Genomic DNA, 17,377 nt, shown 5'->3' on the forward strand with positions numbered 1-17,377 from the left:
GTGATGGAGGTTTTATAGTGGTTCTTTCGCTATATAGATCTACAGTGCCTAACCAGCACCCAGTAACACTTTCCACACAGAACAAAGACTTTGACATTACAGAGTTATTTGGATGGTCTGAGATTTATTGCAGAAGGGGGGGAGGGGGGAGCTGGGAACAAAGAGAAGGCAGAGCGGTTTTAGTGGAGAAATGCCAGGGCTGCAAAGAGATTTTCTGGAGCAGGCCAAGTGGAAAAGATGTGCTTGTGTTAAAATCCTGTAGCACTGGATGGCAGCACTTGCAGGCAGTAACAGGAGCCAGAAACATTGCTGCTGCTTACAGCTTGCTTATTCTTCTGCTGTTTGCCTCCCTGGGTTGGTTGTGTGGTTTTTGCAACTTTACTGAGATCGTTTTATGCCATTTTTATCTCCCTGCAGTGAAGGTGTGAAGCTTTCAGATCAACATGTCTTTTGTGCCAGACTGCCAGACCTTGATTGCTGAAATGGTTAAGGGTGATTTTCCTTGCTATCAGCTGTGCTGGAAGTATCCAACGCCTCCTGTGAATTGACTGAAAAGCTGTAGGCCTGTTAAGGTATAGCAAAAACATCACATTGAGTGCTTTACTCTGCCAGTTATGCTATGCAGAGTGCCCCAGAGGCAGATGTGCTTACATGGTTTTGTTAGTTGGCTGTTTTGTCAGTTGTGGGTAAAACAGATCTCCAAGCATTGAACAATTTGCCTGCTAATCTTCAACTAGCAAAAGTGTTGTTCTCTTTTCAATAGTCTGTATGAAGCTGTGTACTTGCTCTTGCTTCAGTCAGTGCCTTTGGAGCTTGAAGTCTGCTCTCAAGATGTTCTTGGAGCATCAAAGTGAATATGCCAGTGGCCTCAGTAAGTGTTAAAGGAGGCCAGCTGCACATTTCAGTGGCAAAAACTCTTTCCCACTAAGTTTGGCCTAAGGAAAATAGTAGCATAGTAAACATGTTGCTGACTGCTGTGTAACTTGTTCTTACTTGGAGTATCAAACCACAAGAGAGAACTCAATTGATCTCAAAAGCCTTTATTCCTTTCCTTTTTAATCCTGCTTTGCATTCACCATCTCTATCTGTGATGGCTATGGGTTTCTTATTAAGCCCTGAGATTAAAGTAATTGAAAATGTTCTAACAACCTTGACTATGTGCTCATGTTACAGCTGACTTGCCCACACTGTGATGGATATGGACTCTAAAAGGTTATTCTTGGGTTTTGAGTGCCCAGGTAATGAGCAGAGTTTGAACTGGCAAACCAAACAAAGATAGTAATACATGACTGCTGGCAGTCTGCCTAGATAGAAGTCAGTAATTACAAATCTAGCTTCTATTTCAAAGTCAGGACGGGATGATGTTCAATATCCCTGTTGTTAGCACTACTGATCTACACAGGGCATTTTAAATAAGTTTGCACTGTGAAGAATGTGATTTCAATATATATTTATTCAGTATCAAGCTGGTTTTTGCTTACTACTTTGCTTAATGTTACCTTGAAAGAGCCCTCCCTTAAAGAAGATGTGGGATTTGAGGCTGTGAGGCAGACACACAGAGTGATGGAAGGTAATTAATATCAATAAAGATAATACCTTCCACTTACATTTGGTGCTTTACTCCCTAGCAGCTTGGTGCCCTACAGGAACAAATGGTAAAACTGGCTGCAACACTGTGCCTACAGCAGAGAGCCAAGACAGCAAATTGCTCTGAAGACTTATTACTGAATGCTGATGGGTTTTTCCCATACAAAAAGAAAGATTGCAATGGTTCCTGCACCTGCAAAGAGTATCCTAGCAACATCACCGGGGAAACCATGTGCCAGGACTTTGCTTTTTGTTGAAAGTAACTGCAGATGGAAAACAAAGGTCAAGAGCAATTTGAGCTTTCCCCAAATGCAATAGCTTAACTCATTACTGAAAGAAATGTTTGTGTTGTTGTTTTCTGCTGAAAGGCTAAATATCAGGTTCCAGAGTCAGCCGCTGGACTATCCTATTGCAGCTCAGTCAAACCTAAATGTTAGTCAATCTCAGATGTCACCTCTCACTTGCAGGAAAGCTACAGTCAGCATTTAACTCCAGCTTTTGCCTCATGAAGTACCAGCTGGCAATGAGGACAGCTAGAGCTTTCCCTGCAACAGAGAACAGGGAAGAGACCACCAGGTATAGGAAACAGATCATTGGTTTAACAAAAGGGAAGAAAAATCCTGTTTTTTAGTCTGAGAAGGCATATGTGATCCTGTCATAATGCACGCACAGACCTCAGGTAAGTTTCTGCTTTGTGCTTTTCAGGGAAAGTATTGATTTCAGGTTTTCCTACATCATTCACGTTTGATTATTGGATGCTGATATTTTTCATTAGTTACTCTGATAACTATACATTCTGTATGGGTTAATACACAAACAGCCATTAAAAAATCAGCAGTCATCAGATACAGTTCTCTTCTGATTATTGAGCTAAGTTAAGGCTTAAGCTAGAATTGAATATCAAACTAATGTGCTTGAAGTAGCCTTCTGCCTCCACTGTTACAAAGACACTTTAAGTATTTAGAGCTACTTGTCTGCCCTGAGAAATCTCTGAGTAATTTGCAAAGGAGAAGTAATTGATAAGATGCTTGTTTTGAAGCAACAGAAGAAAACCTAGTTGAGAATCAGCTGTGACTAATAGAAAAATGAAATAATTCCATTCAAACTTTTTGTTTTCTTTTCTTTTGTTCCTTCTGGAGTACAGGTGGTACATACCCTGCCCTGATGAATCTGTGTTCACTGCCACAGACTATTCCTCTGGCAGAAGGAATCTGCCGTACCATATCAGACATGAATGCAGAACAAACAGTGGTTACACAGAAAACTTTAGTGGAGCAGTTAGTGAGAAGGTACCCAGGTAATGTGTTTGTTTCCCTTTCCTCTTAAAAATGACTCTATCATCGACCTTGAGTATATGATATTGGATGAGCAATGCGTAAGAATATAGCAGCCAGATGAGAGAATATTTGAACAAGTACATAGTCCTTATCAATCTGAAAGCAACAGTAACATTACTTTGAGTGTGAGGGTTAATAAATCCTTGACAATAACCATGAGAAGTGGGTGCAGCAGCAGGCTGAGAGTATGCTCCTTCTTGAGTATAGGAAAGCATACATAAGGTATTTGGGTAACAGGTCCAGAAAAGCACAGAACAGACTATTTGTCATATCAGTAAGGCTTGGAGTTCTCTTTAAGAAGCAGAAACACATTTTACTTTGGTGGCAAAGGACTCTGCAGCAGGGGAGCTACAACCAGCAAGTATTTGCTATCACAAAATGCAAGTGGCCTCAAAATCACATTTGTTGGTCAAATTCCAGCTCCTCCTTTCCTGAAAGCAAGTTTATTACACCAAATCCTCCTTTACTGGTGGGACAGCAGACAGTTCCATCCAGTGCTGCATTTTCTTTCAGTGTGAAAAACATTCAGTTTCCCTTAGGTTATTGAACTGGGGTGTGAGAGTGTCTATGTGTGACTCTATAGAAGCTCCTTAGAGCCTTTTGCAGGAGGTTGTTTGGTTTCATTCTAAGCTTCCTCTTTTGAACCACTGTAATCTCATAGCTCTGCAATTGTTAAAGGTAAGCTTTCCCATTACTGGGAAAAAAATTTAATACAACCCCATAAACTGGTTCTGAAAGCTGCCAGCAACGTGTAGCCTATCTGTGAACTGAGATTCCACAAGGTATCACTTATAGCTCAGCTGGAAGAAGTGCTCCAAGTTTACAGAAGGAAAGAATGTTTTTCCTGCTGTTTTCACCTTGTTTGTTTGGGGAGTCTTCATGTGGGCCCGATGATGTTTCCGTGCTGCCCTCACCTGGCAGGTCCAGAGGGGTTCTCCTTGACTCAGGGCTGCTCTGCTGCTGCCAGATTCTGGGGCAGTCATTGCCATCCTAGGGGAAACTCAGGCATGTGTGTGGCAGACAGCTGCGTGCTGGCACTGTTGCTGCAGTCCTGTTGATTCTCCTGTGGTATTTGACACTTTCATGTTGAAACAGAGCATTTCCTATTTGCACTTCAGCTGCCACATCAATTCCAAACTTCTTATTAGATCCTGCAAACTAATTACATTGGGCACTTTGTCTTGGCTCACTCCCAGATCTGTTCTATGTTATTTATTTATTTTTTTATCAGTTCCCATTTTATTTGAAAAATCTTTTCTAATTTGAAATATCTGCATTTTTCTTTTAGGCATCGCAGTTCCCTCCCAGGAAATCTTATACAACATCCTTGGCACTCTAATTAAAGCAAGGAAGATCTATCATACAGGAGAGGGATATTTCACTGTTACCCCGAACACCTACTTTGTCACAAATTATGCTTCAGAATGCAATAAAAAGGACAGTGAGGACACTTACCAGGTGAACTGGGTGAGCTGTGCAGACCTAGTGAAAGAAAACATCGCTACAGTATCCCGTTGTCTCCCTGACCAGAATACACTCTGTGAACAAAGACTTGGGCAGCTAATGAGCCAGGAACCTACGGGAGGAGGCAAGAAGGGCTGCAGTGAAGGGAAGCCTTTGATTCAAACTCAGTTCATCTCATCTGCTGAAAACCGTCCCTGGGACACCATGAGATCCCTGATATCAGTGAAAGAGAAGCTGAAATGCAGAAGATTTGGTCTTGGCCTTTTCTGGAGAGGTACCGCTAAAAAAGAAAAACATAAGGAATACTCAACGTTCTCAGCTCAGTTTCCCCCCAGGGAGTGGCCAGTCAGAGATGAAGATGACTTAGATAATATTCCACGTGATGTTGAACATGAAATCATCAGGTGTATTAACCCTACTCTTACCGTTGATAATTTGATTAAACACACAAGATTAATGCAGAAGTTAGAAGAGAAGAAAAAATATACCACTAAGAGAACCTCGGCTGAAGTGTTAACACTAAGTGAAAAGTACCTTTCAAAGGAGTGTGTCCAAAAGGCACAAATTAGAACAGCAAAACACAAAAGTAAAACAAAGTCAAACAAAGAGGAGCAAATCAGCAGAAACAACAAGAAATCTCACGAGCGTGAGCCAACATCCCAAAGTGAGAAGCTAGAAGAGAACGTTTCGCTGCTTGTCACAAACCAACAGCTGCTCGATGCAGCAGCAGAATCCCAGGTCATATATAAGAAGCAAATTAAAAACCCTTTTCAGGGTCTCTCGTGGAAACACAACTTTTCTGCAAAAGCATACAAGGGTCGTGTTAACAGTAAGCAGAAATCCAGGAGACGAAAGCAGGAAAGAGATTTACAAAGGTTTACAAAGTCCTTGGACTCTCCCAGAGCCTTTGAATGTGAAGCTGAACAACCACTTGCTGAAATGCAGGCTGACAACACTAAGCAAAACAAATTACCCCAAGCTCGTAGGTTTTCCTTTCAATTAAAGAAAAACACTTTAAGTGACAGTGTTAGTTACCCGCACAGCAGCACCTTGAGAATAGATGATAAACAGAAATACTTTCTGGAGAGCGATGTTTTTGATAATGTCCACAGAGGAACAGTGAAAAGAAACCCTGGGGATATTAAAAACTCCCCAGACTCCTACAGCGAGGATAAAAATGTCCATAAAGAAAGAGCCAAATATTCACTATATCCAAAAGGTGAGTGTTGCAGGTACAAAGCTGGCACTGTATGTGAGTTGTTGGACCAAGCAGCAAATGAATTTCAAAATGTCCATCTCTCAAATTATACAACCAGTGCTACAAGGGACAAAGAATTTGGTGTGACATACAGACAAAAGTCAGATGAAAAGAATGAGCTTGTATTTAAGTACGACTGTATTAACTATCCTGGATCAACAAAGTCAGAAAGTGACAGGTTTACCAACAAATGCCATCTTCAGAAACAGAAAGCACGTGATTGTGACAAGTGTGGATTGTTGCATCTGGATGATAATTTTGGATGCAATGAAACACATCAGTTGCTTTCTTGCCAGGCGTTTTCAGGTACAAGAGACTGGAGTAAAGCTGTGCAAAAGCTGGGGACTGCTCTAAAAAACTCTAAGGTTAATATTTATCCAAACCAATATAATACAGCTGTAAATAGACATGACGCTGGAGGGTACGGATATAAGGGAAGTGCTGATTTTGCAGAATTAATTTGTGGCTCAGAAAAGCATCAAAAGCCAGACCCCACAGAACAAAGCTGTCCATGCAGCCAGCTTCTTCCAATGGTTTCCAGAAAGGAGGAAGAAACCAGCTTTACTGAATGCAAAAAGGCTTCAGCTATAGATTTCTGTGACACTAATGAGGCTGATGCTTTGCAGAGCCGCACCTGTGAGATGGCAGAAGTAGTGGCATGTCACACTCTGGATCCACAAGCCAAAGAAACAAGAACCCCCCCAGGAAAAACAGGCCTTGTTTTAAAGAACAAATATACTGTGATATCAGGAGAGAATCACACAGAAAGGGCAGAAAACCACAGCGTTACAGGAGACAGTGGGATTGACTCCCCGAGGTAAGGAAACACACGTAACTATGTTATGCGTGTCATCATCTCATTAACAACAATCATATTTGTGTAGACCTTTTGCTGTGTATCATAAATATTCAACTTGTTCACAACAGACAGGAGAATGTGCACAGCACCTCGAACGCGAGGCTCCTTCCATGGGGTACCTGTAGCCTGTAACCGTGTGCCTTTTGTTAAGAGATCTTTTGAAAGTTTCTTAATGGAAAACAAATTGATGCAAAACAGACTTTACATAGTTGCATACGGATAAGACGTACACAGCTGTTAACCTACCTGGCAAGAACTGAAGTTAAAATGCTGTGTGCTTTTTGGCACAGTTCTCTTGTATTTCTTGGACGCAGCCAAGTTGGTCAGCCTGATGGTATTGATGCCATCTGAGGTAGCAGAAGCCCAGCCTGTACAGCTTTGTTTTTAGACTGTGAAGTCTGACTTCTACTAATTGTTCTTTTAGATGTGCTGAGAAGAAGATGAAGCTTCCTGCTAAATTCTGACAGCATCAATAGCGATGTGTAGAGAACAGAGTGAAGGGCAGTGAAACTTGCTGTTTTTCATGAGTTGTCAGCTCTTTATTTGTAACAATGAACTATACTGTAAACTATACTAGGCTTTTTGTCAACCTTTGGGGGTGCCAATAACAGAACTATCCGTGGTTTCGCTTGTTTGCTTTTGCATTTCCTGCTCTAATAAAAGCGAGGGCTGGCACAGCGCACTCGGCTCGGGCTGTTCCTCACGGGAGGGCACACACCGGGAGCAGTATTTGAGCTGGAACCTCCAGAAGCCGTTTCCTTCTGGAGGCTCAGGACCCACGTCAGGGGCTACAGGTCCTGACAGAGAACGGCGCAGATGTACTGTTTGAGCACGCACCTTTTCACACACTAACTCCTTCATTGCCGCTCCTTTCTCGCTGCCCGCTGAGCCGTGTGGTGTACCTGTGGCGGTGACAAGCAGTGCACTGTAGCCCCCAGCCGTGCTCCCCCGCCTCCTCTCACAGAGGCATTGCGCCCCGCTGCCCAGCCCGCCTCCCCCCGCCGCCTTATTCCCTTATTCCTCCTCCCCGCCCTCACACGATCTCCTCCCGCACATCATGGCGGCCCCCTCCTGGTCGTGGTGCTCGCTGGGATTTGTATTCCGGCCGAGGTGCGACCTGCCATTGGCTGTGGGATGGCGGCAGCCCGCCCGGGTCGCCATCGTTTTCCGGGCTGGTCTCCATTCCTGTCCCGGCGTGCTGACCGGAGGGACGCGATGCCTGAGGCCACCCGGATCCGCGCCGGCAGCGGGGCTGAGTCGGAGCCCGAGAGCCCCATGGAGAGCGAGGCCGCGCCAGAGAGCAGCCGGAGGAAGCGCAAGGTACCGGGGATGGCTCCGGGGCCTTCCGAGGCCGCTCCGGGCAGCTTCTGCCGCGCCTCCCTCGTGCCGGCGGTCACGCTTCCAGCTCCCTTCGCGGTGTGCCGGCGGCTGCCCGGGGCTGTGTCGCTCCGGTGGGAATCGGGCCGGGCCGGGACTGCGCCGCGGGGTTACGGCCGGGCCGGCCACGTGCGTGGCGTCCTGGAGGCCTCGTGTCGGGGCGGGACCGCGGAGCACGCGGGGTTGGCCCGGCGGGGCGGCTGCCCGGGTAGATGTCCCCGGGTACGGGCTGAGGGGGAGACAGAGACTTGCTCCCTGCGGCGTGGGATCGGGCGGCCTGATGGAGGGAGAGGCCCGGCCCGGCCCTGAGAGGAGCCGGGGACGCACGTGTGCGTGTCTCTCTGACGGCCTCGTTGCTTTTGGCTTCCCAGAAGGAGAAAAAAGAGAAGAAAGAAAAGAAATCCAAGCGGGATGACAAGGTTCGGAAGAAGAAACCACAGACAGATGAAAGTGAGCAGTCGGAAGAGGAGAGCAGCTCGCCAAAGCTCAAGAAAGCAAAGACCGGAGGGAAACAAAATGGGCACGTGGGAGAGGAGAGCCCGGAGAACGCCAGGCTGTCTGCTGCCAGTGCCAAATCCACCCATAAGAAACAGCGCAGCAACTCCAGTGAATCGTCCATCGATGGGGACAGTGACCAGGAACAAGAGCAGGTAATGGTAGTACCTGGAGTGCCCATGGTGACAAGGGGAGCTTTCAACACCCCTGTTACATTCACTCTATATTTAGAGCAGGTTGTCTTCATTTCTTTGTGCGTTCTTTTCCCTCACAACCAACGTGAAGATTGCACTGACTATCCAAGACTGAAAGCCGATTGGTTGTTACTGCTGGCAGTTATTTGCTAACAGTTGGAATTGTGAGATTGCAGGAGTTCTAGATCTGTGCCCTTGGTTTCCTCACATCAACAGTGCCGCTGCTGTTGGAGCCTTCAGGCTGTCGGGAGACGGCATCTGGATGTGATTTAATGACAGTGGCTGTCATTGCTACAGATACGTTTTTAACTGGCTTATTGCTAGTATGAGTTCTTCTATGGTAAATAACCTTTTTTTTTTTTTAGTATAGTTTGTGGAGAAAGAAACATGTTAACGCATAGTTTCCTTTAATGTGCGATCTAATTAACTGGTAGCTCTTAACGTTATAAGATCTGCTGTAGTGTAATAAAATATATATAGCAGTTCTGTATTTTTAAGCCCTCTTATAGTAATGATTTTGTCTTTTTTAGACTTAGATTCTCCCACTTAAAATGTATACTGAAGTGAGGCCCTAAGAAGATTTGCTGGTCTGCCTTGTTTTATTACTCCTAGGAATCAGTTTCTGCCTGTAGAATTCATTTCCAGACCTTACTATATGTGTTGGGTAGTAGGTGGTAGGCTGGATATCAGGCTTGTTTCTTGCCTATTACAACATATTCTGATTGCCTGTTAGTAATTGTTTAAAATGTAACCTTAAAGCAATTTTTGGAGGTTGAGTTTGGACATCTTGCATTATTATGCTATTGTATGTGGAGCAAAATCTTCATTTAAATTGCAGGTTGCTTCTGTCTTTGAAACATAATAGTAAGTAAAATAAAGAAGGCTCTTCAGCCACTGCTATGATGTTGTTAATGAAAGTGTGACGTTTGGCTAGGACACACCAGTGTGTATGCTGTTATCCTGTGTTTTCTGATCATTACATATGGAAACATTTTATGAATTGTTATTTACTAACAGGAGATGACTGAAGAGCAGAAGGAGGGTGCTTTCTCCAATTTCCCTATCTCCAAAGGGACCATTCAACTTCTTCAGGGTAAGTTTCTTTTCATGACATGATTTGCTCAGCTCAGGCTTTACAATAGGACTTCAAATGAAAGATAGCTCAAAAAATAGCATGAGAAATTTTCAGTTCAAAGTTATTTCGTAGCGTGTAAAAGAAAAAACAGTTATATTTAACATATCTGACATTAGTTTGTAAATGATTTAATGTAAAACTGAGAGATGAAGTAATTTTGATATTTTATTAGAAAATAAGAGTTTTTCTTAGCTAAGTGGGGAGCATTACATAAATAAGTCAGAGTACTTAAAAGCTTTCATTAAAGGCTACTAATTTCATCTGTCCCCGTCTCTGGTGCTATGAGTTAGGAGTGTAAGGCAGGCAGCCCCAAGGTTCTGTCAGGATTAAATTGATCCTCTGTGACTAAATAATCAGGGGAGGTAAAGATGTGGTCCTGACTTGCTCTAGACTTGTTTGGTGGATTTTCTGCTCTGAGATGCATGGAAGACCCATCATCATTGTATTAAAGCAGTCTTTTCTAATTGTTGCAGCTCGAGGAGTGACATACCTGTTTCCTGTGCAAGTGAAGACCTTCCAGCCAGTATATTCTGGCAAAGATGTAATTGCTCAAGCACAAACTGGAACAGGGAAGACTTTCTCTTTTGCTATTCCCCTAATTGAAAAGCTTCAGGTGGACTCGGAGGAAAGAAGAAGAGGCCGTCCACCAAAAGTAACTATGCTTAGCTAGAATACTGGTTTTGCGTTTGTCCTATGTCCAAGTGATTCAAAAGTTTAACTCTCTGAAAAAGTGCTTCGTGTTTATGCAAGGATAAAAGCTGTCTCCTTAAATATGTTTGTTTAAATGGTGGGAAATGTTAAAAATACTTATTTTTCAGCAGGACCATGGGCTACCTGAAACTTACTTAAAAAAAACAGAAGGTATTAGGTGCATTATTTGCATCCAGTCATCACGTTGGCTGTCTTACTTGGAAGAACTGACTTGAGATTTGGTCTTGCAAAGAAGACAGAGTTTTTATTAATGGAGTCTCTGTTGTCAGGTTTGAGAGTAGTATTGCCACTGTTAAAACTCCTGGTTAGTAGTGTGTCCATCATCTGTGTTGTAGCCTGTGCACTGGGAGAGAAGAAAGCTGCTGGGCTGCTTCTATGGGAATATCAGAGCAGGTTCACAGAGCAAACATATTCTTCACTGAGAGACAGCTGTTATCTTTTGGTGGCTTTTCCTTACACCTTTTTCCTTCTCACAGGATTGTAAAGGAGTACCAAGCTTGCAGGGCTTTTTGTTTGCATTCTTTTGAAAAAGCTTTTCTTATCCATATTCGTGGATCTTATACTCAAGCAACTATTCAAAAGCTGAAGTTAGATAAGATTTAAGTATCTCCTATCTAACAATAAAAAGTCTGTCCTAAAAATGATCATGTGCTGAAAGAGATGAGTGACGTTATGAGAGTCTTAATGAGTGTGCTTCCCTAATCTTTGTTTAGATAACTATTTAAACCAGTTTTCTTTTTTAATGGTGTTATGGTCAGACCTGTGGCTGGTGGCTGAAAGTCTTATGTTGACTAGCTTGCCCAGAGAAGCTGTGGGTGCCCTATCCCTGGAGGTGCCTAAGGCCACAGACTGGGGCCCTAGGCAGCCTGACCTGGTAGGGGGCAGCCAGCCCACAGCAGGGTTTGGGACTGGATGAGCTTTAAGATCCCTTCCAATGCTAGCCAAGTTATGAATATATGACAGCAGCAGCTAGGTAGAAGCTGTGTTGAGAGCTTATCTGTTTGTCATCCGATGTAGGTTCTGGTTCTTGCTCCAACAAGAGAGTTGGCAAACCAGGTTGCCAAAGATTTCAAGGACATAACGAGAAAGCTCACAGTAGCTTGTTTTTATGGAGGAACGCCATATAATGGACAAAGTAAGTGGCACATCAGAAATGTCATTAGACTGATGTATTTGGGAAATGCAATTGGGTCTTATTTTTCCCCAGTTTTCCTCTTCTTCATCACTTCTCACTTGTGTTTGTAAATAAGGTACATACAAATGGTTTAGGAAGCTGTTATTTGACTGTTCTTCTCCTATCAAGTGTCTCTAACGGAAGAGAAAGCTCCTTAGTTCGCTGCTAACTCATCTTTTGCTCTTTCTTTATCAGTTGATCTCATTAGAAGTGGAATTGACATTTTGGTTGGGACACCTGGTCGAATCAAAGACCATCTTCAGAATGGCAAGCTGGACCTTACCAAGGTGAAACATGTTGTTCTTGATGAAGTTGACCAGATGCTGGACATGGGATTTGCTGAACAAGTGGAGGACATCTTACGGGTTGCGTACAAGAAGGGTAATCTCAATATTTTATCAAATAGTAGGAAATAAGTCATATTTTAGTTTTGGAAGATATGCTCAGGTTTTAGCAAAAAACAGGCTGGATTTTTGTTCATAGTAACTTTATTCTGTAACCTTGAAAATACGTGTAATTTTTAGAGACTTCCTTTTTGTTGGTCTTGATAGTGCATAAATTAAAAGGCAGTTTTTCCTTCTGTATTTTAGACAGTGAGATTTGATGTCAAATTTTCAATACCAGTGTAATAAACTAGTGTGCATCTATGAAAGAAAAGGTACAAAGGTTTTGAAACATTATTCTTTGTTTTAAGATTCTGAAGACAATCCCCAGACGTTACTGTTTTCTGCAACATGCCCAAATTGGGTGTATGACGTGGCTAAAAAATACATGAAGTCTAAGTATGAGCAGGTTGACCTGATTGGGAGAAGAACTCAAAAGGCTGCTACGACAGTAGAAGTGAGTAACCTGTCTAAAGGAAATGTTTTCAGACCTTATCCCTTTCACTTTTTGACACCATGGCATCCTAAAGTGCTTTATCAGGAGGATGTTGGTGGGTTTTGGAGTTACTTTGTGGAGATGTATTGTTTAGATTTGAAGTATAGTCTCACAGTTACTTTGATAGATCAGTTGTAATTCTATTGGAGGAATTGAAAGAGTTACTCTTGAGCTTGAAGAAAGCTTGTAACACATGGTGTTTGTTTCACTGTATCTGGCATAAAGCTGTAGCTACTAGAGCTACCTTAAATTCTGCACCTCTTAAATGTCCTACAGAGAAATATTGTATTAACTGCAATTTTTTAAAGCAAAGGTAAAACAGATTTGTAGACTTTTCTTCTTAATTACTTCACCTACATTAGGGCTCTATGCATCTTGCATGTTCCAACAATGTTTTGCCCAGCGAGAAATTGTATATCTAATGTTGCTGGATTTTCTAATTTCAGATGTTTTAAAGGTTCTTGTGGGACTTGTATAAGCTAAACTCAGGAATTTTTTTCCACAGCATTTGGCTATAGAGTGTCACTGGTCTCAGAGGGCTGCGGTTATTGGAGATGTCATTCAGGTCTACAGTGGAAGCCACGGGAGGACCATTGTATTTTGTGAAACCAAAAAGGATGCAAATGAACTGGCTCTGAATGCTTCGATCAAGCAGGTATTTCATCGTTTGTATTAAGGAACAAGGCCTGTCACAGAAATATTAACCCTACATTGATACTAAACCAGCGTTCAATTAAGTTTAGGGTAACTTTGAAAGTGAAGGAGGCAAGATTTTGCAGGTGGTCAGATCAAAACCATTAATAAACCAAAAATGGTTGAAAGTTGATACATTATAGTCTTCAGGACTAGGCTTTACTAATAGACACAGGGCTACATTTTTCTTAAGAGCTCTTGCTGACATTAAATGAAGCAGTTGTGAGTTAGTTTCTGTCCTTTTAGAGAGAACTATCTCTTGCATTAAAACATGGTGACTGGGGGAGCTACTGGGATGGTCACAATAGTTAAAGATGAGACACGTGTTCCTACTCTGTTTTCTTTCTTTTGTTTAAAGGTTTTTAAGATACATAAATAAGAAGCACTGAGTATATATTTTGAAACCTCTGAAGTAAAAATGGGCCAACTCTTTTTTACTATACAGTGTCATAGCAAGATAAAGCCAGAAGTGACCATAAAACAGAGCACCCATATTGCTGAATTTCAGTACAATCCTGTAATAATGCTATTTTTCAGGACTGCCAGTCATTGCACGGTGACATTCCTCAGAAGCAAAGAGAGATCACGCTGAAAGGTTTTAGAAATGGTGCATTTAAAGTTCTGGTTGCAACCAATGTAGCTGCCCGTGGCTTAGATATCCCTGAAGTTGACCTGGTTGTCCAAAGTTCACCACCAAAGGTAAGTGTCTTGTAATAATAATATATTGTCTTGTTTTCAAGTAGTAGATGTTAGCAACTGATAGTATTCACCATAGAGTTTATCATCATTGCTTTTAAGGGTAAGGAATGTCTTGATATACAAAAGGAATTTCTTTGAGGATTTCTTGGAATATATCAGTGCCTGGAATATTTGAAGATGTTCCTGTGCCTGAAGTTAAGAGTTTAAAAATCACGTTACTATTTAATTGAATTCACTATTAATAGCTCAGTAAACATGCTTTCAAGCTGATAAGCAAGAGATGTGAAAGGAATTGATGGAGGTATACAATCTTTTCATATTCTCCGTCCTTTTAAAGGATTATGGAAAGGCCTGCTCTTCTGAAATTAGCAAAACAATGTTTTTTAACTTAGTTTTTAGATATGGTTTTTGTGCACTGCTTGGGCTAAATTGTAATAGTTTCTACTAAGATACGTGAGTGCAACTGATGAAATGGCAGTGAGTGAGGTAAGTCCTAATGCTGTTTATTTTGAAGGATGTGGAGTCCTACATCCATCGTTCTGGACGGACGGGGCGAGCTGGCCGCACTGGAATCTGTATCTGTTTTTATCAGCGAAAGGAAGAAAGTCAGCTAAGATATGTGGAATTAAAATCGGTACAGTGCATTTTCCTTTATTCTTGGGCACCGATTGTTTTAGGGCAGCATATAAAATCCTCATGTCACATTTTATTTATATCAATAAGAGTACTCTATACAAAACATCCAGGTGAGGTTCATTTATTCTGCAGTTTGGGTGTGCTGTGTGGAGTAGGCAGTGCAATGCCAGTCCTTGTACTCACGCTTTCTCAACAGAGGCTGTAAGATTGTACCTTTGGAAATGAGAACAGCAGGCAAGGGGAAAACTATGACACATTCGTTTTAGTGTTCACCCTGGACTTATTGTGTGATTAATGACTGGTATGTGTGTATCAAAATGGTCTGTTCTTCTCAGTTTAAAGCCAGTGGATCATTTAAGCTGACCTAGTACATAAACAGTGTTTGTATTACCTGTTTTCCTGTAAGATTAGCTTTGTAGTTTTCAGTAACAAAGTAGAGAGTCAAGAGGATAAAAGCACAAGAAAAACGTAAGATTGGAATGGTTGTTTCATTAAGAGTCCAACACTATTTCTTTAGAATTGAATTCCTTATAGCTACAACTTTCATCTGTATTTTGCTTTATAAATTTCAGGGCATTACGTTCAAGCGTGTTGGTGTTCCTACTGCAACAGATATAATAAAAGCTTCCAGCAAAGATGCTATCAGGTGTGTTGGGTGATTCAAGCTCTATTGTACTTTCCTATCTCTCTAGTTCAGAAGGGCTGGTTGGACTGTCTGTTGCCATCTCTGAGCTCTTTGAACTCATCACTGTTAAAGTCTTGGACTGCTGTTTTTTATTTCTGTTTCCAGACTAGCAATTTCTTTTTTTTTCTTCTTAGATGCCTGGATTCTGTTCCTCTAACTGCTATTGAGTATTTCAAAGAGTCTGCTCAGTTGCTAATAGAAGAAAAGGGACCAGTTAATGCTTTGGCTGCAGCTCTAGCACATATTTCAGGTGCTACTTCCATTGAACAGCGCTCCCTGCTGAACTCAGATGTGGTAAGTGTGTACAGCTTTAACATTTGTCTTGGAAGAAGCAAAAATGAACAACTTGCCCCACGTTGCTTAAATGGAGAATTATTTGTCTGTCTGCTCATGGAAACTGCATTTAAGCTACAAACTGATAGTATTTTAGTTAAGAATGTAGGGCATTTAAGTACGCCTGTTCTCTTGTGACAGGAGCCATTTGAAAACATAGTTTGACAATGGTAAAATAGCAGGTTTTTGTCTGATAGATGAGCTAAAGTTTATTCCTCTGACTGAATGGAACATGCCCCATTTCTTCAGGGATTTGTTACGATGGTACTGCGCTGCTCTGAAGAAATAAACAATATAAGCTACATTTGGCGGAAACTACGGGAACAGCTGGGTGATGATGTTGACAGAAAGGTGAACAGAATGTGTTTCATCAAGGGAAGAATGGTAAGGGTTTGTTCTTGATATTTTGTGCGTGTGTGCTTTTTGCTGCTTCACTCTTCTGATTGTAGAGAGAGTTTACAGATGAGTAATGACAGATGTGATAAAGACCACAGTTTGTAAAGCACTCTTTTAATGTTCAGAGGTTTTGGAGCATCTTAATTCAATGCAAAAGGCTTTAAAATGGAAAGCTTGTTTTAGTACAAAGGTTTTGTTGGTTCTATTAGACTTTCTTTCTTTAGTTAACAATAAAATAAAAGGATAGGTTTATATCCATTGACGCTGTCTTCTCTTTTTAGGGTGTGTGCTTTGATATCCCTGCAGCAGATCAAAAGGACATAGAGGTATGTGCTTCACTGAAATTTCTGGTCACAGTGGACTGTAGGTGAAACTGGCAGGACTGGGTTAGGCTGAAAATGCTACCTAGGCTGTGTCCTGCCTCTTCTAGTAGCCAAAAGGGATGGCTCATTTATTGCTTTTCAATTTAGTAAATATAGTCATTGGGAAATATACCATATTTGCATTCCTCAAATTTAATTTGATTCTTGTGATGTTATTTCAACAGGAAAGGTGGGAAGATTCAAAGCAGTGCAGTCTGTGTGTGGCAAATGAATTACCTGAGCTGGAAGAATCCCAGAGAGGAGGAAGAGGAGGAGGAGGAGGAGGAGGAAGAGGAGGAGGAGGAAGAGGAGGAAGAGGAGGAAGAGGAGGAGGAGGAGGAAAGAACAGAAGCTTCTCAGGCTCCAGGAATGGACGGCAGGGTGGCTCAGGCAGAAGCAGATCCAGAAACAGAGGCCAGAAACGGAGCTACGACAAAGCATTTGATCGCTGACCTCAGAAGCCAGGAGTGGAGAAGCAGAACAGCAGTATTTTATACTATATTAAAATAGGTTGTTCCTGTACCACTTCCATCATTCATTTTTTGTTTTTTTTTCCCTCAGTACTACTTTGGTCATAAACAAGATCATGTTGTTCACTTTAAAAAAAAAAAGGCAACTGTTTCTTTTCTTTTTGCTGCCATTGCATCTGTGTGTAAAACCTCCATCTCTGTTCCAAAATACGCGTGTTGCATCCAAACCTGTAGCCCAGCTCACTGTATAAAATATACATCTTAACCCATGGCCAAACCTGTACATTTTCCAAAATGGTTACAAAAAAAAGTAAAATATTGTTTTACAAACTCATTTTGTACGTGAGATGGTTTTAACATAGTGCTGAGTAGTTAGAGAAAGCAGATGCTTCTCTCGGGCTGCACGTTTCATGGTACATATGGGCACTGAGGGGTGCTTGAAGGAGCCGGTGTCACTGCAGTCTCCCAGAAGGCCTGGATAGATGAGGGGTCAGTGGTGGCTGCTGAGATGCCTTCAGCAGGGCATGTGATGCTGTCTCCCACGCTATTCTTGTGTTAAAGTGTGGGATGTACAGGGAGGTGGACCGAGAGCTGGCTGGCAGAGCTCAGAGCGGTGATCAAATTGTGCAGAGT

General features: G+C 42.1%; 2 protein-coding genes across 2 annotated transcripts; both read left to right on the forward strand.

Annotated features, from left to right (window-relative positions):
* Nucleotides 1-290: 290 nt before the first annotated feature.
* STOX1 (storkhead box 1) lies at nt 291-7,183 on the forward strand. The gene is made up of 5 exons (XM_015866334.2): nt 291-572; nt 2,055-2,266; nt 2,732-2,884; nt 4,213-6,463; nt 6,930-7,183. Exons 2-5 carry the CDS (start codon nt 2,248-2,250, stop codon nt 6,967-6,969), a joined length of 2,463 nt encoding a protein of 820 aa, XP_015721820.1. The 5' UTR covers nt 291-572; nt 2,055-2,247; the 3' UTR covers nt 6,970-7,183.
* A 441-nt stretch (nt 7,184-7,624) lies between these two features.
* Nucleotides 7,625-17,078, forward strand: LOC107315716 (nucleolar RNA helicase 2-like). The gene is made up of 15 exons (XM_015866335.1): nt 7,625-7,825; nt 8,254-8,532; nt 9,589-9,664; nt 10,180-10,358; nt 11,435-11,552; nt 11,787-11,972; nt 12,286-12,431; nt 12,976-13,125; nt 13,701-13,862; nt 14,377-14,496; nt 15,071-15,144; nt 15,318-15,477; nt 15,766-15,900; nt 16,194-16,238; nt 16,460-17,078. Exons 1-15 carry the CDS (start codon nt 7,640-7,642, stop codon nt 16,724-16,726), a joined length of 2,283 nt encoding a protein of 760 aa, XP_015721821.1. The 5' UTR covers nt 7,625-7,639; the 3' UTR covers nt 16,727-17,078.
* The last annotated feature ends 299 nt before the right edge of the window (nt 17,079-17,377 follow it).

Source organism: Coturnix japonica, chromosome 6, assembly GCF_001577835.2.
Source record: "Coturnix japonica isolate 7356 chromosome 6, Coturnix japonica 2.1, whole genome shotgun sequence".
NCBI classification, from domain to species: Eukaryota; Metazoa; Chordata; class Aves; order Galliformes; family Phasianidae; genus Coturnix; species Coturnix japonica.